At 45.8% G+C, this 27,016-nt stretch overlaps 1 protein-coding gene across 1 annotated transcript in view; it reads left to right on the top strand.

Annotated features, from left to right (window-relative positions):
• COL6A3 (collagen type VI alpha 3 chain) overlaps nt 1–27,016 on the top strand; it is a 52,374-nt gene that overhangs the window by 10,418 nt on the left and 14,940 nt on the right. The window contains exons 4-27 of the mRNA XM_065750972.1: nt 1,301–1,903; nt 5,882–6,484; nt 8,964–9,563; nt 10,859–11,425; nt 14,169–14,789; nt 15,848–16,444; nt 17,053–17,655; nt 18,040–18,642; nt 18,944–19,290; nt 19,762–19,840; nt 20,180–20,325; nt 21,504–21,596; nt 22,006–22,059; nt 22,886–22,957; nt 23,769–23,795; nt 23,894–23,938; nt 24,034–24,087; nt 24,200–24,262; nt 24,876–24,941; nt 25,383–25,436; nt 25,902–25,937; nt 26,287–26,349; nt 26,583–26,645; nt 26,834–26,896. Of these exons, the coding sequence (XP_065607044.1) occupies nt 1,301–1,903; nt 5,882–6,484; nt 8,964–9,563; nt 10,859–11,425; nt 14,169–14,789; nt 15,848–16,444; nt 17,053–17,655; nt 18,040–18,642; nt 18,944–19,290; nt 19,762–19,840; nt 20,180–20,325; nt 21,504–21,596; nt 22,006–22,059; nt 22,886–22,957; nt 23,769–23,795; nt 23,894–23,938; nt 24,034–24,087; nt 24,200–24,262; nt 24,876–24,941; nt 25,383–25,436; nt 25,902–25,937; nt 26,287–26,349; nt 26,583–26,645; nt 26,834–26,896 (6,122 nt within the window). The remainder of the gene's footprint in view (nt 1–1,300; nt 1,904–5,881; nt 6,485–8,963; nt 9,564–10,858; nt 11,426–14,168; nt 14,790–15,847; nt 16,445–17,052; nt 17,656–18,039; nt 18,643–18,943; nt 19,291–19,761; nt 19,841–20,179; nt 20,326–21,503; nt 21,597–22,005; nt 22,060–22,885; nt 22,958–23,768; nt 23,796–23,893; nt 23,939–24,033; nt 24,088–24,199; nt 24,263–24,875; nt 24,942–25,382; nt 25,437–25,901; nt 25,938–26,286; nt 26,350–26,582; nt 26,646–26,833; nt 26,897–27,016) is intronic.

Here is a 27,016-nt window from a genome sequence, read left to right as displayed (position 1 = left end):
TGGGCCAGCTTTGCTACCGGGCTCACCTTCATCTATCAAAAGCTGAGAGCCAGATTTCTGAACATGGCTTTTCAGTCGCTGGCAAATGATCTGAAGTTTGATTTGTTGATAAGATAGGAGAATGGTAGCATGGAACTGCTTGAGCATGGTTTGGGGTCTTCTTCCCCTACACACTGAATGCCTACAGGTTGCGGATGGTAAAGTCACTTTGAGCAAAAGAAGCAAAGGCAGACACCAGGCCATTTTGGGTCTGCTTCGGTAAGTCTCGCAGAAAATAAATGCCTCCCCCTCAACAATAATGCTAATGCCATATAAAAGTGTTGTTTGGTGTGTGTATAATTCTCAGCAGATGCTTGTGATCATCTGGGTATAGTCACGACAAATAGAGTTGGATAATTGTGTCATGACTGATTTCATCACCGTTTTAACCTGATTCTGCATTCCTTGATTGAATATGATGTGTCCATATGAAAAACAACAACAACAACAACAAAAACCAAACAGACAAACAAACAAACACAGATCAGACATATCTACTGATAATCAATGCATCTGTGCAAAGCGATTAACACAAGACAGCATCTGTGTGGACAATTGCGTGGGTCCAATTGATGGACAAATACCATTGTGCACATGCTGGAGAGCTGGTAAAAGAATTGCAGAGCAAGAACAGCAACCAAAACTTTTTGAGTTGTTTCTTACCATTGCGTATCAAATAATATTTACGCATGATGGGAAAAGCCAATACACTCAGCCACTGTTTCTAAAGAGCAGAAGAGCAGAACAGCAAAAGAGAGGCTGAAACTTTCTGTCTCTCCCACATCTAAACAGGTAAATAATGGCTTTTTCTTAAAAAAAGGAAGACTACAATGAGGAAAAGCCCCTCATGTTACAGTCATCCCCCACTATCTTCAGTGTGAACCTCCACCAAAATCCACCATGTCTTTCGACTCTGTCTATTCAAATATTTTGATAGGACAGGGCACAGATGGAGTGGATCTAGATTTTCAACACTAGAGTTTTGCTGAGTTTTCTCCTCACGTGTCAGAAGCACAGATGCCCATGGGACAGCAGCCATGAGCTCAGGTTGTGTCCAACCCTGGAGCAAAAGCTGGGGCCAGAACTCGTATTCAATCAGAATGCAGAACTAAGAGGCAAATGTCACCTCCTCATTGAACACGTTTTGTTTTCTCATTTTCGTGTTTCTTACTGGTTTTCCAAGAAACATGTCAGAACACTGTACAACTGCATGTAATCACTCATTTTAATGCTTTCACCTTTTGCATTTCTTTTTTTAAAGCTCAAGAGTCTGCTGACCTTATTTTCCTTATTGACGGATCAAACAACATCGGAAGTGTCAATTTTCAAGCCATACGCGATTTCCTTGTAAATTTGATTGAAAACCTCAGAGTTGGAGCTCAGCAAATACACATTGGGGTGGTGCAGTATAGTGATCAACCCAGAACTGAGTTCGCTTTGAACAGCTACTCCACAAAAGCGGATGTTCTGGATGCCGTGAAGGCACTCAGTTTCCGCGGTGGCAAGGAAGCTAACATTGGTGCAGCACTGGAATATGTGGTGGAGAACCTCTTCACCCAGGCAGGAGGCAGCAGGATAGAGGAAGCTGTGCCTCAGATCTTAGTGCTGATAAGTGGTGGAGAGTCTAGCGATGATATCCGAGAGGGCTTGTTAGCAGTGAAGCAAGCTAGTATATTTTCGTTTAGCATTGGGGTCCTGAATGCTGACAGTGCAGAGCTGCAGCAGATTGCTACTGATGGAAGCTTCGCATTTACTGCCCTGGATATCCATAACCTTGCTGCTCTTCGAGAATTATTACTGCCCAACATTGTTGGAGTGGCCCAAAGACTCATTTTGTTAGAGGCCCCAACCATTGTGACTGAAGGTATGTATGCCTTTCTAGACTGTTGCATTTTGATGAATTTTGCACGCTTTAAAAAAGATTTTTACCTTTTAATTTTTTTGCAATGCATCTCTCTGGTCTGATCTTGGAGAAAATGTGTAGCTAATGTGCAGAAACTCATTTGCTCAGCGGGTTATCTTATGAAAACCACAAGGTTCTGTGTCTATAACAGCACGGCACGGGGTTTTAAAGAGCATGTAAAAAGGCTCATATAATCCTCACTGTGATATCTAAGGGTATAAAAAGGCTCATATAATCCTTATTATGGTATCTTAACACCCCTGGAAGTAAAAACTGCAGCATGTTTGACTCTGAGAACACTTATGTCACATAGGTTTACGTTATGTGTCAGTAGAAAGTGGCATCAGAGTGAAGGGGAAGCTAATAGGGATGTAAAATTAATCCCTGTCCCCAATAGTTGAATCACCTGCTTTACTGAAACTGTGCACCAGCCCTGGGAGAAGGGTAAAAATGCACTCTGAGACCTCTAGAGAAGATTTTGTGTTGTTGGGCTTAAAAGAAAACCAACCCTTGGTTCATCTTCAATCTCTAAGTGAGTTTGCAGCATTCCATGAAGCCATGGAAGAACGAGATGACCATATTCCACCGAGGTCACTTTATCACTCTGTGTCCTTATGGCCATTATTTCTGATCTAGTGTGATCTTGGGGGCAGTAGAATAACAAAATAGCTGGGATTTATGTGCTGGATTTATGGAGCACATATGTGATCAGGAGTTTCTCACCCTTTGATTTTACAGCTCAGTTAAATGTACCAGTAGCGAGCCATATGAGAGGGCCAACACATTACATTTCAGAGGCCCCTGGGAAGGGCCAGGCTAGAGTCCCTGCACATAATCACCAGAATGCTTAATGCAAACAATGCTTCTGGGATTTCTGTTCCAGTCTGGAGTTCTGTACACACCGTTCAACTCATGATGTATGTTAACATATAGAGCTGCATCCCAGATGTCTGCACTAATCTATGTCTAAGCATGTTGGCTATCTCATGGCTTAAACCAAAGTGAGGAATTCGCCTAAAAGATCATTTCATGACTTTGCCTTCATTATTCAAGGAAGGAACAAAGATAGCCTGTTCTTGTGCCCCCCCACGAGTGTCATATTTAGCTAAATAAATTGAAATGCTCAAGTCTAGCACTCAAGCGTGACAATGGAAATCCCCTCTTCTGCCCCTCTGATCTTTATTGTTCAAACCTCAGCAAGTGGGATGTTTGCTGGGACAGGAAATTGTAGTTCAAAATTATTTCCAAGGCTTTGAGCTTCTGAAATCAAAGTTTTCAATTTGTTAATCAGAGAATACTCAGGCTAGTAATGTGGGCACGTCTGATTTCTTCTGCATTTGGAATATTTCCACATCCACTGCTAGCTTGTCTGTAGAAAGTACTGCAACAGCAGATCAGCTGAACAGAGAAGGTGATGCTCTCCTGGCAACTTGGGGGAATTTGCTTTCCCTAGCATCCGTTTGTATTGAGCTGCTTGATTCACACTGATGCCTTGGATGTCTGCAGTGTAAAGCTGTGGTTTGGGGCACACAGTGCATCTGGAATGGGATGCCGAGCCCGCTGGAGATGCCAAACACTCCTGTCAACCTCACAAGTCATCATGCTTCACTTCAGCTCTGGGGCTGCAGACTAGTCCTTTGGGGATGAATGAGTCTCCCAAAGTGCCTTTCTACCTCTTTCCACTTTCCTTTAGTTACAGCAGAAGGGATGAGGCATTTCATCAAAGATAGCTGAGATGGCACGGAGAAGAGAACTCTCCAGGGTCAGGTTTGATAGGACATCTTCAGACGTTCCTAGGGGACCACAACAACCCTGGAAGTCAAAGATAATGCTTTGGTCCCAACCCGTTGGAAATTCCTGGGAGTCTTGCCATTGGCTTCACTGGGTGCTACAGAAGACTCTATGAGAGGTGCACAGCTTTCCCTACATATTTTTGCTTTGTTTCCATTGGAATCATCACCACGGGATCTTTCTTCCTGCTGGTTTTGGGGACGGTTCTTGCATTCCTTTTCTCTAAGGAAATGTACTGCAGGATTTGAGAGAACTGAGAATAATTAACAAGAGGAGGGAGCTATTCCTTCGTGGCCTCTCTTGTCCTTGCAAAGCCCCTTTGATGTTTTCCACAAACTTCTATATAAAGTCAGAAGTTCCCAGGGTCTCCATGTTTGGGTATCTAGCTGCTGAAAAGCTAAGAAAGCACAATATTCATCTTTTTTTGGATGACACAAAACAGGGATTTCAGGCGCTGTTCTCCGTGGAAAGTTTCCTGTATTCAGCCCTCTCCTCCTTGGAGTAATTGATGAGGAAAAAACCTGTCTGGGGGGATAAATACTGGATATAGCCAGGCTCTGGGAAAGGGATTGTTCGAACAAATCCTTGTTCCTGCATGAGTAGCTCTGTTTGGACAGCCCGGGTGGCCAACACACTGCTAGCCCACACCACTGGCAGTTCAAGTCAAGTTATGGCTTGGGGTGGGAGCTCTCATTCACTTCACACAGTTTCATCACTTTTTTATCTGAAACCACCATGGCGGGCTATTCTGTACTTCAAATTTTGATGATCAGTCCTTCTTCAAACAATTTCCATCTGGTCTCTGGATGTGAGGGGCATTCGCAAGGCTCATGCTTGCCAACAGAGGCAGGTCCCTCAGGACAGACACATTGCAGAAGTTGTCTCCAGCAGTAAATCACTCCTTGGGGTAGCCTGGTCCTACAGTACATGGCCGTCATCAGAAACCCAATGGAGCCTCCCCAGGCGAAAAATGGCCTTTGTGAGCACTGCCTTCTGCAGCCAGCTGGTGTCTGGCCAAGGAGGACTGCAGCCAATGCTTTGTTCTTTATTCAAATCCAAAGTAAATAGCCTCCATGCAGAGGAGCCCTGATGGGATGAAGGACTGCCCTTTTCCATCTGGGCATGACAGGCTGTTTGCTACCACTTGCCCTGAGCAGTGCAAGGTCCTAATGACTGGGTCTCGGCTTTCTTGAGGCTGGGCACTGAGCCTAGCAGATGATGGATAGAAGTGGTTTGTTTGAAAGATGGTGTTAGCTCCCATCATGATCCCATACGATGCTTTTGTCATAATGAGTGTTGGTCTTGTTAAAATTTATTGCTGCATCATGTATATCTGGTGTGCTAAGCATGTTGGTGTTTTGGTTCCAATGCTGCACAACAGGGTTTTTTGGTTTTTTTTTCCCCCTAACTATCTTTCTTCAAACTAAGCCAGAAAACTGGAAAGCTAAATGCGCTCTTTCTTCATCCTATGCCATTGTCGAGAATAAAGTTTCAGAGATTACAACCTAGGATAGCTATTTTGCCAAACATGTGGCAAGCAGAATAGAATTCAGCTCTTCCATGACTGGACTGGCTGTACCAAGAAAAATCATAGCTTGTTTTTGTTAGATAAGGAGTAAGATGTAGGACACGAAGAACCAAAGTTCAGGTATGTTGAGTAAGTGGAGATTATTCTTTACTTGTGTCATTGCTCTTGTGAACCTAGTCCTTTTGAGACCAAACCACTCTCAGGCTTTATTCAGATAGCTCCACTGCAGACCAAGGAGCATCACCAGATTATTTTCTCCCACGTTGCAGCTAACTGACAAGATTTCTCCTGAATATTTTGCACTTCTTTCTTGATTTGGCTTGTATGAGCATTTTAATGTTAGGTTTTCATAAACAATGTTAAGTCTCGCAACTCTTCAACTCTTCTACATTTGTGAAATGGGAAAGATTTAAGCAGATTTCTTGCTAGCCCCCTGCTAGAACCTAAGTAACAATTCTGTTTTGTTATTTTTTTTTAATTAAGAACGTTATAAAGGTGTTAAAAGTAACAGTCCCTCAAAAAAATAAGAAGTCCTAAATCTTGCTGGACTGTTGACATAGAATTTATGTGGAGGGTGTAGTGGAATCATCATACTCATGCGTGTGTATCATTACTTGCAGTTATTGAAGTGAACAAGAAGGATATAGTCTTCCTGATAGATGGCTCAACAGCTTTGGGGACTGGCCCCTTTAACTCAATTCGTGATTTCGTTGCCAAAATCGTCCAAAGGCTGGAGGTTGGACCCGACCTGATCCAAGTCGCGGTGGCTCAGTATGCAGACACGGTGAAGCCAGAGTTTTATTTTAACACCCATCAGAACAGAAAGGATGTGATGGCAAACGTGAAGAAAATGAAGCTCATGGGTGGTACAGCCCTCAACACTGGCTCGGCACTGGAATTTGTGAGGAACAACTTCTTCACCAGTGCTGCCGGGTGTAGGATGGAGGAAGGGGTGCTCCCCATGCTGGTACTCATCACTGGTGGTAAGTCCATGGATGCTGTTGAGCAAGCTGCAGCAGAGATGAAAAGGAACCGGATAGTGATCCTTGCTGTTGGTTCAAGAAATGCTGACCTGGCAGAACTCCAAGAAATCGCTCATGAGAGAGATTTTGTGTTCAACCCAAATGACTTCCGCCTTCAGTTCATGCAAGCCATTCTCCCTGAAGTGCTGTCACCCATCCGGACGCTCTCCGGAGGAATGATTATCCAAGAACCACCACCAGGTAATTAATTATCTTGTTCTAATTAGATATTATTTATAAATCTGTCAGCCCATGTCTTATTACACTCAGAGGTAACACACAAAAAAATAAAAGCATGAAGAACATTTCAGCAAAGTGAAATGTTATCTCTTTGATTTGCAGACTGTGCATGAGCAGACAGATAAATGGGGTAGCATGCTTGGTGTTATAACTTTGCCATTCCTTCCTGGAGATTTTGCCCCAGTCCATGTTTGCCACCAGTCTTCAAAGCCTGGGTGCGAAAGATGAACACTTCTAGTTAGGTACTCAGATCATACACCAGAGGTGTTTTTTTCTCACCCTGCAGATTTGTGTAACCAATAAGTAGGACACACTTTGAATATCATTATCTCTTCCCCAGCTCGAAAGTCATCCGTAGTGGCTATAGAAAAAGAAAGAAAGTTTATTTTTCCTCTTAGTGTAAATGGAACAAGAACATTTGTTCATGAATATGTTCAGAGAAAGCTAGCCTGACACTGTTGGCAAGAAATAGCTGCTTCAATAATATATTTATAGTTTTCTTACCAACATTTATTCAGCTCATGCCTTAAGAGGCACAGAAGACTATTGCAGTGTTGACTTCTATTTAATTTGTTTAGAAGATGATCCAAAGCCCCGTGAAACCAATGGATTCTTTTTACTCGGTATTTCCATTGACATCAGTAGACATTTGGAAGAAATCCAATATGTAGAGTCATGTCTTCTGAGGCAGTTTCCTAATATTTCAGGAGGTTTAAAATGTGTATAGAGATTTTATACCCAGTTTCTCAGGATTTGTCCCCAGTAGAGATGCTTAAGGTTGAATTCTTGATGTGCTATATCACATTTGAAACTTGAAATTCTGTTCCATGGCATATGGACAGCAGTAAAATAGGACTTTGTCCAGCTTTCAGTAAGGCCAGTAGTGGGATTTTTGTTCTCTTAAGTGCGTGTTGAACCATCCGTGTTGCTTTTAAAATAATTTCAAATTATAAACCATGGATTTTTGAAAGAGTTCTTTAAAAAAGTTAAACTCTATGACTGATCTCTATCAGGAGCAGGCATTTTAAAATCAGTTAGCTGATACTTGTCCTTAATTAAGATGAATATCACGGAACTCATCATTTAATAAGCTTTTTTCAGAACATGTTTCCTGCTAATACAGTTTTGCATGGCTATGTACCAAACCTGACATTTTTATTTTTCAATGTAAATTAAAAATGTTCCTACACCTCCTTGTTCTTTACAGTTTATTCATGCAGCTTTTCATCTCCTTTTATTGTTCTAAACTCACAGCTACACACATTCACAATATGCAAATAAGCATCTCCCACTCTGTAAACAGACTATTGTTAATAACGTAACTGAATTTGACATTGGGCAGTCTGTTAGATTTCAACTAGAGTACCTAGAAGTATCCTCTCACCCTTGAATGGGCCTTGAATGAAACTGTGCTGGGAAGATAAGCCCATTATCTCCCTCCTGGAGACGGCACATTAAGAGCAAAAAGCACAGGGAGGGCCTGCCGTGTCTTAGGAGTGTTGCAGTAGATCTGCATCTCTGGACTCAAACACAGGGAGACAACTTGGGGTCAACTTAATCTTAAAGAAGGAGCAGAGAATTGACCAGTTAAGGCCCAAGCTGAGAGACTTCTGCCCCTTCTACAGCTTGCTACGTGCAAGTCTGTAACTGCAAAGATACAGAATGCAATTTTCTGCAATGAATGCAGATGTTGGAAAGCATGTGTCTTGGGCATTCATTACCGCCTCATCCAGACCAAATTCTAAAGCCAGTAGTAAAAGCTATTTTTAATACCCACTCAGAATAACAACCAAATAAGTTACTTGGCAGAAGAGTTTTCCCATGCAAACAGAACCGTGCTCTGCACGGTGGGCCAGCACAGTGTGAGGGTAGTTTAGCCAGAGCAGGCACTGCAGGGCACAATGTGGTTCTCTACATCCCTATAGGATGGAGGGATTGCTTGGCAAAGGTGGTAGAACAGAGTGGGGTGTCAAGAAATGCTTTGCGTGCCAGGAAATGGCAACACTTCCTAGAAGTGGTTAGTCCTGAGAAGATCCAATGCTGACTTCCAGATAATCAAAATCTGTGGGTGTAACTCAGTGTTGCTCCGTCAAAATGGAGAGAGCTACCTTTTGCCAGATAAAGCATGGCCCAGAATATGCAGCTCTGGCATCAGCAGCCATTGAAACCATCTGCCTTGTCAGAGACTGAGCCCTATTGATAAATCTGATGCTTAAAGGCTTTTTGATATGAGTCAGAAACCTCCTTTGCCAAATTCAGTGATGTCCACCAAAGTCCTTGTTGTTTGCCTTCTGATCACACTCCTTCTCTTTCTCTCCCTCACGTCCCCCTCCCTCCTAACAAGGTTTACATGTGTGTACGGCGCATGCTGTATGCACACATGAAAATATCTATTTTGTTTTCTATGATGTCTCATGTTATTTTCTGTGCTCTACCGCAGTTCAAGTAACCAAAAGGGATATCATCTTTCTTTTGGATGGATCACTCAACGTCGGAAATGCCAACTTCCCCTTTGTGCGGGACTTTGTTGCGACTTTAGTTAACTACCTTGATGTCGGAACCGACAAAATCCGAGTTGGCTTAGTGCAATTTAGCGACACTCCTAAAACTGAGTTCTCCCTATACTCGTACCAAACCAAATCAGACATAATTCAACGCTTGGGGCAGCTGAGGCCCAAGGGTGGGTCAGTGCTGAACACTGGCTCTGCACTGAACTTTGTGCTTTCGAATCACTTCACTGAAGCTGGTGGGAGCAGAATAAATGAACAAGTACCACAGGTCCTAGTCCTGGTGACAGCAGGGAGGTCTGCTGATCCCTTCCTTCAAATTTCCAATGACTTAGCTCGGGCCGGAGTGCTGACTTTTGCTGTTGGAGTTAGGAATGCGGATAAGGCAGAGCTTGAACAGATTGCGTTTAATCCAAGAATGGTATATTTTATGGATGATTTCAGTGATCTGACAGCATTACCTCAGGAGTTAAATAAGCCTATAACAACATATGTTAGTGGAGGTGTGGAGGAGGTTCCACTCGCCCCAACAGGTAATATCTACCTTCCTTCATATTGACTGCATTAAATTAATCTTGTTTTTCTTGACTGCTTGATCCCAATGTACACCTTCACTCTTGCCCAAGGCCCTCAGTCATCAAGGCATTTAGGGCTGTGCATAATCTTAAATATGTGATTTGACCCAGTCACGTCTTCATTTTATTGAAGTCACACTTTAAAGACAGCACAGTTTGAAGGAGGTAAGGACCAAAGGGTGAACAGGTTGAGCCTGTGCCCACTAGTCACTGTTTCAGGTGCTCCCTTTTCATTTCCATAACAACATCACAACCAGCAAGTCCATTGCTTGTACTAGCTTAGCAATGGGAGCTCATAATTTGGCCACAGGGATTGTTATGCGAAGGTAAATGTAGCACCAGTGAGCGTGCAGGAGCAAAGGTCTAGGCCATGTACCTGTAGCTAAATCATTCCCTACAAGCATGCTGTAGAAATGATATTATCAGACGGTCACAGAGTCTGAATCTGTCTTCGGATATTCAAAGTTACTCTCTAACATTAAGCTCAGAAACTGTAAGCTTAACCTTTTAGAAAGAGATGTTTGCTCAGTAATCCCCTTACTATGGCTATACACATACAAAGACATGAGAATATCCAGAATTGTTTAGGATGAAAAGGAGGCCATTAAGATAAACAAAACAGATATTAGGATGCACAGATATGAGCTGCTTGTTTGTGCCTTGGATGCTTGATGAAATTAAAAGGGCATCAAATGGGTAACAAAAATTTTCCCCTCCCAAAGTCATAACTCACTTCAGGATATTGCTGCCTTGTGGTGCAACTGAGAGAGAAGTACTCCAAGTGAACACAGAAACTATGCTATGTATGTGTGTATAAACTAACGTCTATTCATCACCTACTGAGCCTTTAAATGCAAAAAAAACAAAAACCCTTGCACTGCTGTTGTACTTCATGCCTCTATTGTCAGCAGGTTGCTAGAATAGATGTCACTGGTTTATTCTGAAATGGTCAATTTATGATGTGACTGACACGGTTATGATACAAATATATGACATGCAGTATGATATGAGATCCTGGTGCCTGAGTTTACTGAGTCTTAAGAGAGGCATCCTTGCTTCCCTTTCCTCCTCAGATAAATACGTCGCAGGTACTGTTTAATCCTGTAGCCTTTGAAAACTTTGGTTAATGAGATTCACTTGTTTTGCATATTGAAATCCATCCAATTTACAGAGAAGTTTCTAGGATGAAATTTGAGAAGAAAAATGCCTTCATGTCTTTTCTTTCCCTCTTTTCATTTATGAATTTATTCTAGAAAGCAAGAAAGACATTTTATTCCTGATTGATGGTTCAGCCAACCTCTTGGGTAGCTTTCCTGCTGTCCGGGACTTTATACACAAAGTCATTTCTGAACTGAATGTGAGTCCCGACGCCACGCGAGTAGCTGTGGCTCAGTTCAGTGACAACATCCAAGTTGAATTTGACTTTGCTGAACTCCCTTCTAAGCAAGACATGCTTCTGAAAGTGAAAAGGATGAGGTTAAAAACTGGGAAGCAACTGAACATCGGAGTTGCGCTCGATGAAGCCATGAGGAGACTGTTTGTGAAGGAAGCTGGAAGCAGGATTGAAGAAGGCATTCCTCAGTTCTTGGTCCTCCTTGCTGCTGGGAGATCAACCGATGAGGTGGAGCAACCATCTGGTGCTCTGAAGGAAGCTGGAGTTGTGACCTTTGCTATCAGAGCCAAAAATGCTGATCTGTCAGAGCTGGAAAGGATAGCTTATGCCCCACAGTTCATTCTGAATGTCGAATCCCTTCCTCGGATTTCAGAGCTCCAGGCAAACATAGTGAACCTGTTGAAAACTATCCAGCTCCAGCCAACAGGTACAAGGCCCCAGGGTTTCTGTGGTGTCCAAGGGGCTGAGAATTACCATTTACTTGCCCCCTTCTCTTCGGTAACTGGGGCAACTGGGCCAGGTGATGTTTAAAATGATTATGTAGGAGCAGCTATTGTACTCGGATTTTCCTCTGGTCAGACCCTGATCCAGCAAACGATAAGGTCCAAACTGAATTTTAAAGATAATTCCTCTAAAGGAAAATACCTTTTGTTCAGCTGCAAGAGCTGCAATAGGCACTGTTACTGAAGCGTAAAACATGGTACAAGCGTGAAGTAACAGATCTGTTGCCCTAATTAAATAAATTGACATACAGGGCTGGGCAAGGACTCGAAGGAGCAAAGTAAGGCTTGCTTCAATTCCTCATTCTATTCACCACTTCCTGGAGGAGTGATAGGGTGTAAGGAGTGCTGCAGAGACAGTGTGATCCCACAACACCTCCCCCCCCCTTATTCACTCTTTCTCTGATACTTAAGGGATATAACGGCAGTTTTTACTTTTTGTACCTAAGCACCAACAAATCAGACACTCTTCACACAGTTACAATTAAAAGCTCACCAGCTGAATATGGATTAATTAAAGAACATATATCAGAAAAAAGAATCACACAGCCACAATCAGAAATTGAAACTGCAGTACTCGATATTATGCGACCGTGTGATTTCCCAAAGGCAGCCCTTATTTGTGAGTTGACCTGTCTTCCAACAGCAGGTGAAGACAAGGAAAACTATAATTACTTCCATGTCATCGCTTCATGAAAGTTCTGGGCAGATGGACTTAGAATCATAGAAACATACAAAAGAAATAGGGCTGGAAGAGATCTCAGGGTGCCATCTGTTACAGATCCCTTCCCCAAGAGAGATCTGCTTGCCTAGAATTGGCTGACAGTTTTCTAATCGGTTCTGAAAATCTTCTAGTGGAGAAGATTTCTCTGGCCTCTCTAATCAATCAGTGCAATTACTTGAATATCCTGGTTGGTGGATATTTTCCCTAAACGTCAGTCCTCTACCTTCCTAGTCTTGGTTTAATCCTTGTGCAACTCTTTCAACTCACCAGAAATACAGGTGTCAGCTCTTTCCTGTGTTTTGTTGGATTTTCATTCACTTTAAGCTTGCCGTGTATGTAAGAGTGTTGAGGCACTGGCACAGGTTGCCCAGAGAGCTGGTAGATGCCCCATCCTGGAGTCACCCGAGGCCAGGCTGAACGGGGCTCTGAGCTCCTGATGGAGCTGTAGGTGTCCCTGTTCACTGCAGGGGAGTTGGACTAGAAGGCCTTTAAAGGTCCCTTCCAACTCAAACCATTCTATGTCTTTTCTCAGTCCTTATGTCTCCAGCTATGTAACCTTGTAAGTCTTCTAGGATTAGTTCATCAGGCCCAATTCATTTGAAAACTAGGGTATAGTTAAGGACATTTGAGTATTCTTAAATTCTCTTCTCTTACATGAGACAGAAACCATATCCTGCTGTTGCTGGAAGTAAGCATACATTTAATGGGAGGTAAAAGTTCAAAGGCCCTTGTTTTTGCCCTTGCTGGCATTGTCTATCTAGAGCTTTCACTGTATGGATGACCAGCTCTATTTTTGATCTTCCTTTCATTGCAAGTTACTTACAAATCAGATCTTTGCTAGTGCGAATGCTTCTTGCTAGATCTCCGTTTGTGCCTCTGGTCATTCTCATTTTCTCTGTGCTGGTTTAGAATACTACCCCTTAGTAATCTGATCCCAAATGAATCCTCTCATACTTCATGAAAAGCTCTTGATTAACAGCATTTTTCAGAGGGGTAGCTAGGTGTCTTTAATGTTGTATTCTGCAATATTTTCCCAGCAGACTGAGGGTTTAAAATTCCTTTGACAACAAAGTACTGTAACCAGTTCCACTATCTGCTCACCAAGGGCTGCATCCACCTCCATTTTCCCTAGTATTTTTGACTAAACTTTTTGTATTTCAGGCATTTGTGAATAGGCATTTAATATATTCTTCAGGGGAACATCTCATGCTCCTGTTGTCCCACTGACCCTGCTATAAACTAGTCAATGGCCCTTTGGAGGATGCCTTTCTTCTGCTCAGTGTTTGAGATGCTGTGATGCTTTCTGCTTGGCTGAGCCAAAGTTTTGTAGACAACAGCAGAACTCATTAGCAGTTTCCAGATCTCTGAGATGATTATTATTCTTTGTCCTTGAAGTAAGCTCAAACTGATAAAAAAGCCCCAAACACAGTGACTTGTATTTTAGAAAGGCATCTCAGCATTTTCAGTTGGATGTGATTTTCAGCGAGTTCTTATTTTGTCTGGGCGTGTGCATCTGTCTCTAAGGTCAGTGATGCCTGAGACAAAAGCTTTTGTCTCCCTCTCCACTGGCTCCCTATGAGCACTCTCTCTTGCAGTAATCACGTAAAGACATTTCCTTCTGAAAACCAGATTTTTCTGTCAGCCAAAATCGCTCAGGTAGAGGATGACACCTGGAGGCCCTTGGCACCCTATTTCCTATGAGTCTATGATTCTATGACTTGGTGGGCAAGGCACTGCAGAAGTTGCGCTGTGGTTTCCACCAACTTCCACCCATCTGCCTCCTCCCCAGGGATTACATCTGATTGCAAAGGAATGGAACCACCCATTCCGACACCTCGCTGTCCCCTCCTTAGACTTCTGTACTCCTTTGGTTCAATATATTCAGAGAATAATCACTTCAAAAGAGAATCTCACTTATTCTCCCTTCCCTTACTTGTCTCAAACAGTAGTTGAGAGAGGTGAGAAGAAGGATGTGGTGTTTCTAATTGATGGCTCGGATGGTGTCAGAAGAGGTTTCCCTCTCCTGAAGACCTTTGTTGAGAGGGTTGTCGAGAGTCTTGATATTGGCCGTGACAAAGTCCGCGTTGCCATTGTGCAGTACAGCAACACCATACAACCTGAGTTCTTGCTGGATTCCTATGAAGACAAAGCTGATTTAATCAATGCCATCCAGGCGCTGACAATTATGGGAGGATCTCCTCTGAACACTGGAGCAGCCCTAGACTATCTCATCAAGAACGTGTTCACAGTGTCAAGTGGCAGCCGGATAGCTGAGGGTGTCCCACAGTTCCTGATCCTGCTCACTGCCGACCGATCCCAGGATGACGTGAGGAGGCCCTCAGTGGTCCTCAAGACGAGTGGCACAGTGCCCTTTGGCATCGGGATTGGAAATGCTGACCTCACAGAGCTTCAGACGATTTCCTTCCTTCCAGATTTTGCTATCTCTGTACCCGACTTCAGCCAGCTGGATTCAGTGCAACAGGCCGTCTCCAACAGAGTCATCCGGCTGACCAAGAAAGAAATAGAGTCACTTGCCCCTGATCTGGTTTTTACATCACCCAGCCCAGGTGAGAAGAAGTTTGTGTCTGCACCAAGAGCCAGCGGCAAAATGTGATGTTTAGTAACATCATGGTTGCAACACAAACAGAAAAGCAAAGACGGTCACGGCTCCACATCTGCCTTGGTCTCACTGTCAATGTATTTTCTGATGTATTTAGGGTTAGTAGGAGCTCTGATATTAAGCTGACCCACCCACAATTGCAGTCCTACACAGTGGTCCATGTTACATCAACATGGAAGATGGACAAAGTGGATGCCAGGACTTTAATCTTATTTTAATTCAACGAACTGTTATTTCAGTCCACACTATTCCTCTCAGAAAGGAAATGGCATCATTTAGATGTTACAGGGATTCCTTCACACCTACTACAAATCATCGTCACCTTTCTGCTAAATGTAAGACCTTCTTCTGATGTGTCTAACATTTGCTATGCTCATTCACAAGGGGAAGAGAAAATGGAAATGAATCAGAACTTCCATTTCTGGTCTCACTTTGAATGAAATCCAGCCAGCATTCACCTGTCCTGATGGGATGAAGGGTACCCAACCCAAATCAGTCCCTTTGAAGTCCACCCTTCAGAGTCAGATTGCTTCCCCCCAACCCCACTTGTCAACGTAATGTAAAATCCAGTGGTAATTCAGGCGCTGACCTGAATTGTCACTGCAAAAAGTATTTTCATTAGGGATTAGCCACCTTAGAAACAGAACACGCTGAGAGAACTGTGGGATAAAATCTATCTTAGAGGAGAAAGACAAGGATGTTTTGCTCCTGAGTAAGGAGCATCTCTAAGCTACATTTCCTTGTGTGTAGATCCCACAAGAAATTTACGTTCCAAGTTTCCCTTGCTCTATCTTGCTTCCTTTTCTCTGGATACTGCTGTTCTGGCACTGCCTCAGGATGTGCCCAGCAGACTGGTCCAGTCTCTGGAGCTCCCAGGAGAAATAATAAGGAAAGAAACAATGACCGTCTTCCCAAAGCATGGCCCAGTGAGGTAGACGATGACATTAGCTGCTCTCCGTAGGCAATGCTTGGTATATCCTCTGACTGCTTCCTTCTATTCCACAGTGGGTGCGAAGAGGGATGTTGTGTTCCTGGTCGATGGCTCCCGCTACGCTGCCCAGGAGTTCTACCTCATCCGTGATCTGATTGAGAGGATAGTGAACAACCTGGATGTGGGCTTTGACACCACGCGGGTTTCGGTGGTCCAGTTCAGCGAGCATCCCCATGTGGAGTTCCTACTCAATGCTCACTCCACCAAGGATGAGGTGCAAGGGGCGGTGAGGAGGCTGCGGCCACGGGGTGGCCAGCAGGTGAACATAGGTGAAGCCCTTGAATTTGTGGCAAAAACCATCTTCACCCGTCCCTCTGGGAGCCGCATAGAAGAGGGTGTCCCTCAGTTTTTGGTTATCCTCTCCTCCCGCAAGTCTGACGATGATTTAGAATTCCCATCAGTTCAAGTCAAACAAGTAGGAGTGGCACCTCTGGTCATTGCAAAGAACATGGATCCTGAGGAGATGGTGCAGATTTCCCTTAGCCCTGACTATGTGTTCCAAGTTTCCAGTTTCCAGGAACTGCCCAGCCTCGAACAGAAACTGCTTGCACCTATTGAAACCCTGAATGCGGACCAAATCAGACAACTCCTGGGAGATGTGACAGCTCCAGGTAAGACCCTGTCATTACAGAATCACAGAATTCTAGGGGTTGGAAGGGACTTCCAGAGATCATCTAGTCCAGCCCCCAGCTGCCTCTCTGTTGCTGTTCAAGTAAACATTACACAACTGGGTAAATGACTTCCAGTCCCTTCTTTCCTTAGTTATAAGTGAAGGCAGCACACATACAGCACTGGGAGACCACTTCTAGACATGCAGAAATTTTACCTTAACACCTAAATATATAATTTATTCTTATTTTCAAGTCAACGACTGAATGGTGCTTGAATGCATATTCCCATTTAGCACCTCTCTAAGAAAAAGACAAATCTGTGGCAGAACAAAGCTAGAAACATTGACAAATCCAGACAAGAGTGTTGAATGAAATAGATAAGGGTTTGAGTAACACATGCATAGAATATTAGGCAGGTTGCTAATACACGCATGCACTTGCAAACGAGCCCCTGTGGATGAGCTCCACAAAGCATCATGCTTAAATTTGGGTAAAATATACCATGCAGTTCTGCATTACCTGAGAAGAGATAGCACAGAATTCCTACAGAAAAGTCTATGCAAAGACTTAGCGCACAAATAATTTCCCCTCTTTTTGCTTCCCTGCAGATGTTTCTGGTGAGGAAAAGGACATAGTCTTCCTTATTGATAGCTCCGACAGTGTTAGGTCTGATGGGCTTGCTCACATTCGGGATTTCATCAGCAGAATCGTTCAGCAGCTTGACATTGGGCCAAACAAAGTGCGAATTGGAGTGGTGCAATTCAGCAATAACGTCTTCCCCGAGTTCTACTTGAAAACCCACAAGTCCAAGAATGCTGTACTGCAAGCCATCCGCCGCTTGCGGCTTAGAGGAGGGTACCCCGTGAATGCTGGCAAAGCCCTGGACTACGTGGTGAAGAACTACTTCATCAAGTCTGCAGGGAGCAGGATAGAAGATAGAGTTCCCCAGCATCTAGTCGTCATCCTCGGAGATCAGTCCCAGGACGATGTCAACAGGCCTGCTAACGTGATCTCTTCAACGATGATTCAACCCCTGGGTGTAGGAGCCAGGAATGTGGACAGGAACCAGCTGCAGGTCATTACCAATGATCCTGGCCGTGTGCTTGTAGTACAGGACTTCACAGGACTGCCCACTTTAGAAAGAAAGGTGCAGAACATTCTTGAAGAGCTTCCAGTACCTACAACAGAAACTCCTGGATATGTAGGACCTGGTAAGATTGCTATTCATCCCTCAGCCTTTTCTGGGTATAAGACAGTGTCTGTACAATCTGAAAATAGTTCCATAACTCCTTTTGACTCCCAACGGTTAATTAATCGCTTTAAAGAAAACTTGCGAAGCATAGGAAAGGGTAGAAATAAATTTGAAATGAGATGAGACTATCATAAAAAACGAGTAACATTGCACGAGGTGCAATAAATACACCGTGTAAAGGTTTTCCTCTTGTATGCACGTAAAATCACTCCAAAGAACAACAAAACTAAAATGTTTGAAAGGAGAGAGAAACACAATGCTATTTGACATAGCACTAAGCACCATAAATGTTGCAAACAGTGACTAACCATTGTGATTTCTGTGTGATTTCTTTCTTTTTCAGGAGGGAAAAAGCAGGCTGACATTGTGTTTTTGTTGGATGGCTCCATCAATCTGGGAAGAGAAAACTTCCAAGAAGTTCTCCAGTTCGTGTATTCTATAGTGGATGCCATCTATGAGGATGGTGACTCCATCCAGGTAGGACTGGCACAGTACAACTCCGATGTCACTGATGAGTTTTTCCTCAAGGATTACTCCAGCAAACCTCAGATTTTAGATGCCATCAACAAAGTGATCTACAAAGGTGGCCGAGTGGCAAACACCGGTGCGGCGATCAAGCACCTCCAGGCAAAACACTTTGTGAAGGAGGCCGGCAGCCGGATTGACCAGAGGGTGCCTCAGATCGCCTTCATCATCACGGGGGGGAAATCCTCAGATGATGGGCAGGGTGCCTCCATGGAAATTGCACAGAAAGGCGTCAAGGTGTTTGCAGTTGGCGTAAAGAACATCGACTTGGAGGAGGTCAGCAGGTTGGCCAGCGAGAGTGCCACGAGCTTCAGAGTGTCGACAGCTCAGGAATTGTCTGAACTGAACGAGCAGGTCTTGGTTACATTGGCTGCTGCTATGGAGGAGAAACTGTGCCCAGGAATGACAGACGTGACGAGAGGTAGGTGCTATTCTAGTCCAACCATCAGCCCTATCTCTAACAGGATTAGGGAAGTCTGACGACCGGCAAAGGTTGCTCACAGTGGCTGTGAAATCTCCTCTTTGGAGACCTTTGTCTTGTCCAGAGACCACCTGGACGAGGTGCTGGGCACCCTGCTCTGGGTGGCCCTGCTGGAGCTGGGGTTGTTCCAGAGATCACTTCCCACTCCAGCCATTCTCTGTTTCTGTCACTGTTACTTGAAAATCATCTGTTACATTGCTCAACAGTGACTCTCTCTTCTCTTTCCACGTTTCCCTTTCAGACTGCGACTTAGATGTGATACTTGGCTTCGATGTGTCAGATGTCGGAGCCGGCCAAAACATCTTCAATTCCCAGAGAGGGCTGGAGTCCAGGGTCGAGGCTGTGCTAAACAGAATAACACAGATGCAGAGGATCAGCTGTACAGGCAGCCGTGCACCCAACGTCAGGGTGGCCATCATGGCCCAAGCCCGAGGGGGACCCATAGAGGGATTGGACTTTTCTGAGTACCAGCCTGAGCTCTTTGAGAGGTTCCAAGGCATGCGGACTCGTGGGCCCTATTTTCTCACGGCTGAGACGCTGAAATCCTACCAGAACAAATTCAGATCAGCACCTTCTGGCAGCACCAAGGTAAGTCAGAACCAAGGGCAATGGTGCTGGATAAGTAAGCTGCCTTCTGATACACTCTAGCTGACAAGGAAGGCTGCTCTTTGATTTTGGTCAATGAAGTGATCACGTATTCATAAGACAAGCCCTGACTTTTGATCACCTACTTGTTCTCTGTGGCCTCCCAGCACTGCCAGTGCCCTTCCCTACCCATTGCTGGGTAGCTGGGGACCGAGGGCACTGCTTGACCACAAACTTTTCACATCTGTCTGATGCGATGTACATAAATCTGATGCAGGAATGCATAGACTCATGTCCAGCAAGGTTGGAAATGGAGGAGCAATTCCCCCATCTCACCTTGGGCAAAATTTTCCTTGGATGAAGACCCTCTGGATGCTCACCACTGCATTCCAACTCTAAGGATTCTGTGCTTCTATAATTCACACCAGAAAAATCTCTGGGTCCTAAGATAAGATAAATCTGTTTCTCTCCCAGGTGGTTATCCATTTTACGGATGGCATAGACGACTCCTTGGATGAGATGAAGTCTGCCTCGGCTGATCTGCGTGGACAAGGTGATTTTTACTTATTTGAGAGTGTGACTATAGAGCCCACATGAACATGTCATGTACTTCAACACAATTTTTCATGGGTCAGACATGTTTTGCTAGCGCCGAATAAGGATTTCAGCACATCAGTGACTTCTAAACACGCTGCTGTTTCTCATCACCTTCCTGTGACATTTAGCTACCTAAGCGTGGGGGTAACTTGCACCAAATGTGTTTGATCTTGGTCAAATAACTTCCCTTTGCATCTGGAGAGGCGGAGAATGACCCAGCTTTGCAGGTGAGGGTGTGCACGCCCTGCAGGGCACCGTGTCCCATCACAGCTCCTTCTGCTTCCCCCGCTTCCAGGTATCAATGCTCTCCTCTTCGTTGGCCTGGATCGAGTGAAAAACTTTGAGGAAGTGATGCAGCTGGAGTTCGGGAGGGGTTTCACCTACAACAGGCCGCTGAGAGTTAATCTGCTGGACTTGGATTTCGAGTTGGCAGAGCAGCTCGTAAGTCACTTGGCACAGGCAGAGCTGCCTTGCAATGCTGGGGAAAAGCCAAAGGTTGGATGTGCTGCGGGTCTGGAGGGTTGCTGAATCACACCCTCCTGGCTCCAGCCATTCCCCCTCCCTAGCTCACGTCTGCTCTTTGTACAGATGCCATAGCAAATTAATGAAGAGCAGATCCTAGTGCTGCCCTGTCTTATAGCATTCCTTGAGCAGAGCTTCTCCAGTTCAGGCTGCAAAGCACGAAGCCCGAGGAGACCAAATGGAGTAGGTTAAGAATCCCCATATACCAACACCACACTAAAGGCTCGAGGGTGACACACTCATGCATTGTCAGCACTAAATTTCCTGCATAAACATAACTTTCTAGGTTTCTTCCCTCCGTTGATACGGTGCCTACGTGTTAGACATGTTCCTCCCAGGCACAAGCTCATTGATTTACCTCCACCCCCATGTATACAGCCCCTCTCAAGCTCGCTGAGAGCTAATTTGCTATCACCTTTTACCCGTGCATCTCCTCCTAACTTTACATCTGCTCTAGATTTGTTAACCTCCTTTGCCAGCAGCTTTAATAAAATTAGGCTTAATCCTCTATTACAACCTTGATGGCCCCTTCTCTGCAGAGCCAAGTGCAGCCACTTGGAAGTGAACCATGGTTTTTGGGATGAGAGCTACTTTTCAGCCCATCCCCATGTAGTTCCTTTAACTAGGAAAATCCTTTCAAAATGTAAATGTGCAAAGCTGACAGGAGGCGTCTGCAGCCAGCAATGTACTTGGCGAAGGAAAGGATTTTTTTCTTTCTAGTGGATGATGCAAAACCAAGCTGTGATTTCTCTGAATCCGTATCTTCTTATTTTTCCTTCTGCTGCGTGCTTGCAAATTGTTCACGGCCTGTGGGTTGCTGGTGAACTGCTCACTGCAACAGCTTTCTCCTGCCCCATTCCACAGCCTGGATTTGTTTCTTCAAGGGATGAGACTGCTCTCTTCAGTGACAGGCACTGTTCTGGGGACTGGACTCCTACTAAACCCTCTCTGTGACTTCTGCCCAAGCAGAATGTTGATTTGATATCCCCTAAATGAGCAATCATTTTTCTGCCATCACACACTTCGTTCTCACGTTGCTGTGGCTGTTTCCTGGTGTAAGGACCCGATGTTCAGTTGTGCCATCTGTTTCCTCACAGGATAACATTGCAGAAAGGACGTGCTGTGGAGTTCATTGCAAGTGCTCAGGGCAGAGAGGGGACAGAGGTCTTCCCGGTCCCATAGGACCAAAGGTATGTTGTTTCATTTGGAGAGGACAGCATCCACCGTGGTGGTGGTGGGTGGGTGGACACTCAGGCTGTGCACGTTGCGTTGGGTGATGCTCAGGGGGAGGTTGTTTTCCTCTCACCCTTTCCCATTGTAAAATCACCACTGGGCCATCCACAGCAGTTGAGAACTGCTCTTCTTCCCTTTCTTCTGTGAACCAACTGAGAGGGAAGAGAGGTCAGGTGGGAAGGAGAGAGCAAAGCATCCTGTGAGACAGCCTGGGAATGTCAAAGCAAGGCGGTTGCTTTTCCTGATTTGTTTGTGTAGGTGATTGAGCAGATCCTGTGCACAGATCCATGGAAATCCTAAATGTCAATGTAGAGGTAGCTTGCAGCACTGGGAAGAAAACAAAAAATGTTTTGTGTTTTTTTCTAGGGTGCTACAGGTGACATTGGCTACGGAGGCTATCCTGGTGATGAAGGAGGACCGGTGAGTGATGGCCCCACTCTGCAGGGGTGGGATGACAAGAAAGCAGGCAGGACTTTGTGTCCTCCCCCTGTGATGGTTGAGTCACTGGTCCAGGTCCTGACTGCTCCTTGAGAGCTGTGGGGAATAGCTCCCACGTTGCAGGCTGAGCCAGCTCTGTGTTGTTCCTGCAAGACAGCTGGGGAGGTTTGCAGCTTGTCCCAGTTACCTCTGAGCAGGGCAGGGTGTTGTGAACGCAGCAAGCACCAACACAGTAAGATTTTCAGCTTCATTAAAGCCACAGCCAGCTCCAAAGTATCCATATTGAATGCAGCTGAAGGAGCTGAGCTAGCCCGAGCATCAGACCACAAAGGGGTGTTTCTATCCATCATGGTGACAGACAACGTGAGTCCCGTGATTTCTTATTAGCACAGCATCTTCCAAACTCTTACTTCATGGATCCCATGTCACTGCTGGAACAAACATCTCCCCACACATCACACCCAGGGGGTGAAGCCAAGGCCAAGGGGCTGATGGTGTGCTCCTTTTCCAATATCTTCTGATATCGGGGCCAAATGCTGTGGTCAGAGGTAAGGTCAGGATTGGGTTAGTCATCTCTGCTGAGCTCTTGCTGTCAGTTTTTGGAAGGAGGAAGCTCTTTCATAGCTGAGAGCTTGGCAAGGATGTGGCGTTGAGGACAAGAGATAGTCCTAGTGCATCAGCTGGGCACTGACCTTCCAAAACTTGGTTTAGGACAAAGCACCTCCCATGCTTGCCAGTAAGTGCAATTACCTGAAGACAGGCGTGCAGATGCAAACCTTGACCACTGTGTTTTCTCCTCCGTGCACAGGGTGAGCGTGGACCACCAGGAGTGAATGGGACACAGGGTTTCCAGGGATGCCCTGGGCACAGAGGAACCAAGGTACGTCTGGAAGGAGCCTGTGTGGTGCACACCCTGCATCCAGCTGAGGGAAACCCACTGCTGCTTTAGGATGTCATGCAGCATCCACCTGGCCGAGCACCAGAGCTCCCAGCATGTACCGTGCTGCTAGCATCACATGGATCTGAGGAGCAGAAGGGAGTCTGTCCATCCAGGCTCAACGTACAGGCAGGATTTCCTGTTGAGGAACAGGGAGAAAAGTGAGCCACAACTGCTGCTTTGGAGAATATCCTTGAGCTAAAGCTCGGGACAGCAGCTGTGCCACGAGGTGGTGAAACATGTAATATCTGTGGGTAATTTTCAGTGCTGTTTCCTATCATTCGCTCTGACAGCAGGATCCTCTGGCAGGGAGTGCAGGAGTGCCTGCACCAAGCCCATTAGTTGCAGCTGAGCTACTGGGACTCTTTAAAATGCTGCCCAGCCTTGGATAAAGATGATGCTCCATGCATCCCCTGAGGTCTGGATCCATTTAATAAGGGGCGTAGGGAGAAATCAAAGTCAGTGGTAATCCAACTTATCTATGGAGAAAGAGTTACAGCTAAGGAATAAACTATTTTATTAGTTCAGCTGACTAAAACCCACCAAAAGCATATTTTATCTCTGTATGAGTGGCCAGGAGACAGCTGAAGATCTGCACAGGAAAAGTGAGGGATGATTAATCCCCACGTAGCACACCTCATCTGCCCCAGCTCATCCTGGCTCCGGGTCTGCCCCTCTTCCCCACCACAACCACCACCACCCACAGAAGTGGCCCAGAGAGCAGCACACTAACTCCTTTTTCTGATCTCTTTAGGGTTCTCGAGGATTCCCAGGAGAGAAGGTATGGAACTATTTCCTCATCACACAGTGGTGATGGTGAACCCCTCCCCAGTTCTCCTTTTCCTTGATGAGCATTTGCCCCCTACGTCTCTTCTGCAGGGTGAACTGGGAGAAATGGGTCTGGATGGCATCGATGGAGAAGAGGTCAGTCATTCCCAGCACACTTCTCTTTAGAACGTGATGCTCTGGAGCCCTGGAAGTGGCAAACACTCTCCCAAAATACTTCTGTTCTTTTGTAGGGAGACAAAGGCTTGCCTGGCTCCTCTGGAGAGAAGGGGTTCTCCGGCAGGAGGGTAGGTGTTCAAAAAGGGTGGAAGATGGAGAAGGTGGAAGGTCCTCTGCTCCGCCTGGGGGGTAGGGAGATCGTGAAGGCTGCTCCTGCTAACTCTCCCTTCTTTCCCCCAGGGTAATAAAGGAGCCAAAGGTGAACGAGGAGAGCGAGGTGACCGTGGGCTTCGTGGGGACCCGGTAAATATTGCTGAGACAGCTTCTTGATCTCACCTCTCCAAGTCTCGGGGGTCTTCTGCAAGCAATGAGAGCGTGTACTCAGGGTTATTGAATGCTGCTGGGCCAGAAGCAACAGCTTTCAGCCTTGTAGCCTGAAGCCCAGCTGCTGTTGGCAGTGGTTTGTAACGCACAAGCTGATGGAGTCTGTGCACCCTGCCCACCTATGCAAACTGTGGCACCAGAAGTCTCCCTGCCCTATAGCCCATGGGGTCAGGCAGCTCTGAGAGCCCAAAGCCTTCTGATGGTGCAACGGTTGTAGGGCAAGACACCACCAAAGGGAATTTGCTATCATACAAGCAGGTCCAGTAACAGAGGGAGAACCAAGAGATGGCACATGGGGAACACACACCTCTGGTTACCAAGCCAAATTCCCTTCCTCTTTTCAACATTATTATTTTTCAGCTGAAAAGCCATAATTCCCTCAAACCACCAGAACTGTTCACTTCCCCTAATCCAGTCAGTAGAGAAAAAAAATGAAGAAGTGTTGGTTCTGAACTTACAGCACAGCAGTTCACGATGTTTAAGTTTCTTGTCTTGCTCACACAGCTGTTTCCCATTGCTCCATTGCTTTCAGGGAGATTCGGGAGCAGATAATACTCAGCGGGGAACCAGAGGCCAAAAGGGTGAAATTGGACACATGGTAAAGCTCCTCTGTTGTCTTCTGTTGTTTTTGTTTGCACGATGAGACAGGACAGTGAAAGTAAGAGAAAAAGATGCTGCCAAAAAAAGGTGTGAGCTCCTTGAATTCATCATGCCTTTTCAGATGGAGCATTATTTCCACTGGAAAACACTGTTGTTTTGCCATCAATGCTTTTTCTGGGAAGGCATCCGCTTAGGCGACACTTTGTGTTAAGTGTTTTTTTTCTCTCCTGGGAAACTGTCCCTGGGAAGAGCTTCATACTTGGAAATTAATTTAGCCTGCTGTTGTGAATCATTACAATCAGAAACGTTGGCTTGAGCTAGCTCAGAGATGTGATGGAAGCTGATTTCCAGCCGTAGCATGAGGCTGAGCAGTTGTGTGGGGGCACGGAAGAAGTGCTCATGCATCTCAGAGCTCTCACCCATTGTGTATTTCCCTTAGGGAGAGCCTGGACCTGTGGGGCAGAGAGGACCAGACGGAGGAGTCGGGAGGATGGTGAGCTGCTGGGTCTGCAGGGTTGCTGTCATTTGATAAACACCTCCATCTCCTCTCGGTCTCCTGTCAGGAGTCACAGCTATAGGGAAAAAGAACCACACTCAAAAGGAAAACTCCTGGTGGTTTGCTGGCTTGTGTTGACTCCTAAGCTCAATTCCTGCTGTTATTATTCCCACCAGAGCCGCTCTGCTGAGATCAGCAGGGTTATATCTGATTTACTTGACTGTACACATCTGCATCTGGCTGATCTGCCAAGGGGCTGTGAGTATGGAGAAAACATGCCAAAGTTTGGTTTGCAAAAGCTGGCACAAGGTGGAGCATGGATTCCTTTCTCCCTCCATCCCCAGTAAACTATTCAAAGACAGTTTTGCAATGAGAAGTGGAGACGTGCTGTCCTAAAGGCTATACAGAAGTGTGCGTGCTTACATCCTTGCCTAACGTGTCCCATTGTTTCTGTGCTCACAGGGCATGGCGGGACGCAGGGGGCCGATAGGAGTCAAGGTAAGGGTCTGGCACTGGTGCCTCCTGCTGCAGGTTTTGCTTCCCCCTTCCTGCCTCGTCCCACCTCCAAATCCCTCTGCAACTCCACAGGCTCCCTCTTGCTGCTGTGAAATCAGGCTGGTGGCCGCTTCCCATGCTTGACCAGGGTCAAAGCATAGACGAGATTTATAGGTTGCCACCCATTGACTGTGGGAGGCCAATTCCCTCACTGTTGTGCTCATTTTTATTCTACAAAATAAATAAAAAGCATCCTTCCCTTCACGTAGCCATAAACTGGCTTCCCATGCCCTGACACCCCCAGCCCCTTGCCATGTCCCCTGTGCTAACCTGTGCTGTTCTGCACCTCCAGGGCACCAAGGGCGCGCTCGGCCAGCAGGGACCAGCTGGAGAACAAGGCATGAGAGGGCCACAGGTCAGTGAGCACGTAGGCTTGAGAAGGCAAAAAGTACATCTTGTGGCACTATGCTGCTGCGTTACCTCTTCCCAGGGGTAGCACAGCGAGGACTGGTGTGCAGTTCCCAAGGTGTGATGTATTTGGAAGCTATCTCTTGGGTGCTGAAGTGTTTGCCTTCCCTCACAACTTCTGGCTGTGCTGGCATGTCTCTCCCCACCCACGTTGACACATCTCTCTTTCCTCATGCACAGGGCCCAGCAGGACAGATAGGCACTCCAGGCATCAGGGGAGAGCAAGGTGTCCCTGGGCCCAGGGTGAGTCCTTCTACTCATTCCCAGCCAGGAGAGCCAAGGGGCTCAGCCTGGAGATCTCACTGAATTTTCTGCAGTGCTTTGGGGAGCACCAGCCCTAGTGGTTGACCCACGTGGCCACACAGATCCCTCGTTTAAGGCACTCAGTTGTATTGACACTCTACCAACATGCTTCTCCCTTTCTGTTCCAGGCTGGTGGTGGGCAACCAGGAAGCCCAGGAGAGAGGGGCAGGATTGGCCCACTGGGACGGAAGGTATGTCTTCATGAGCACCGGGGATCAGAACCAAAACAGCAATGAGGAGCGTAGGAACAGGCTTCAAAAAACACTGGAGGTTAACTCGCCTTCATTGGTTGGTGAGGTGCAGACTAAAGC

This window comes from Cyrtonyx montezumae, unplaced genomic scaffold (assembly GCF_038088225.1).
Source record: "Cyrtonyx montezumae isolate F1298 unplaced genomic scaffold, pur_monq_1.0 scaffold_7, whole genome shotgun sequence".
NCBI lineage: Eukaryota > Metazoa > Chordata > Aves > Galliformes > Odontophoridae > Cyrtonyx > Cyrtonyx montezumae.
This window is presented reverse-complemented; position numbering and strand designations above follow the sequence as displayed.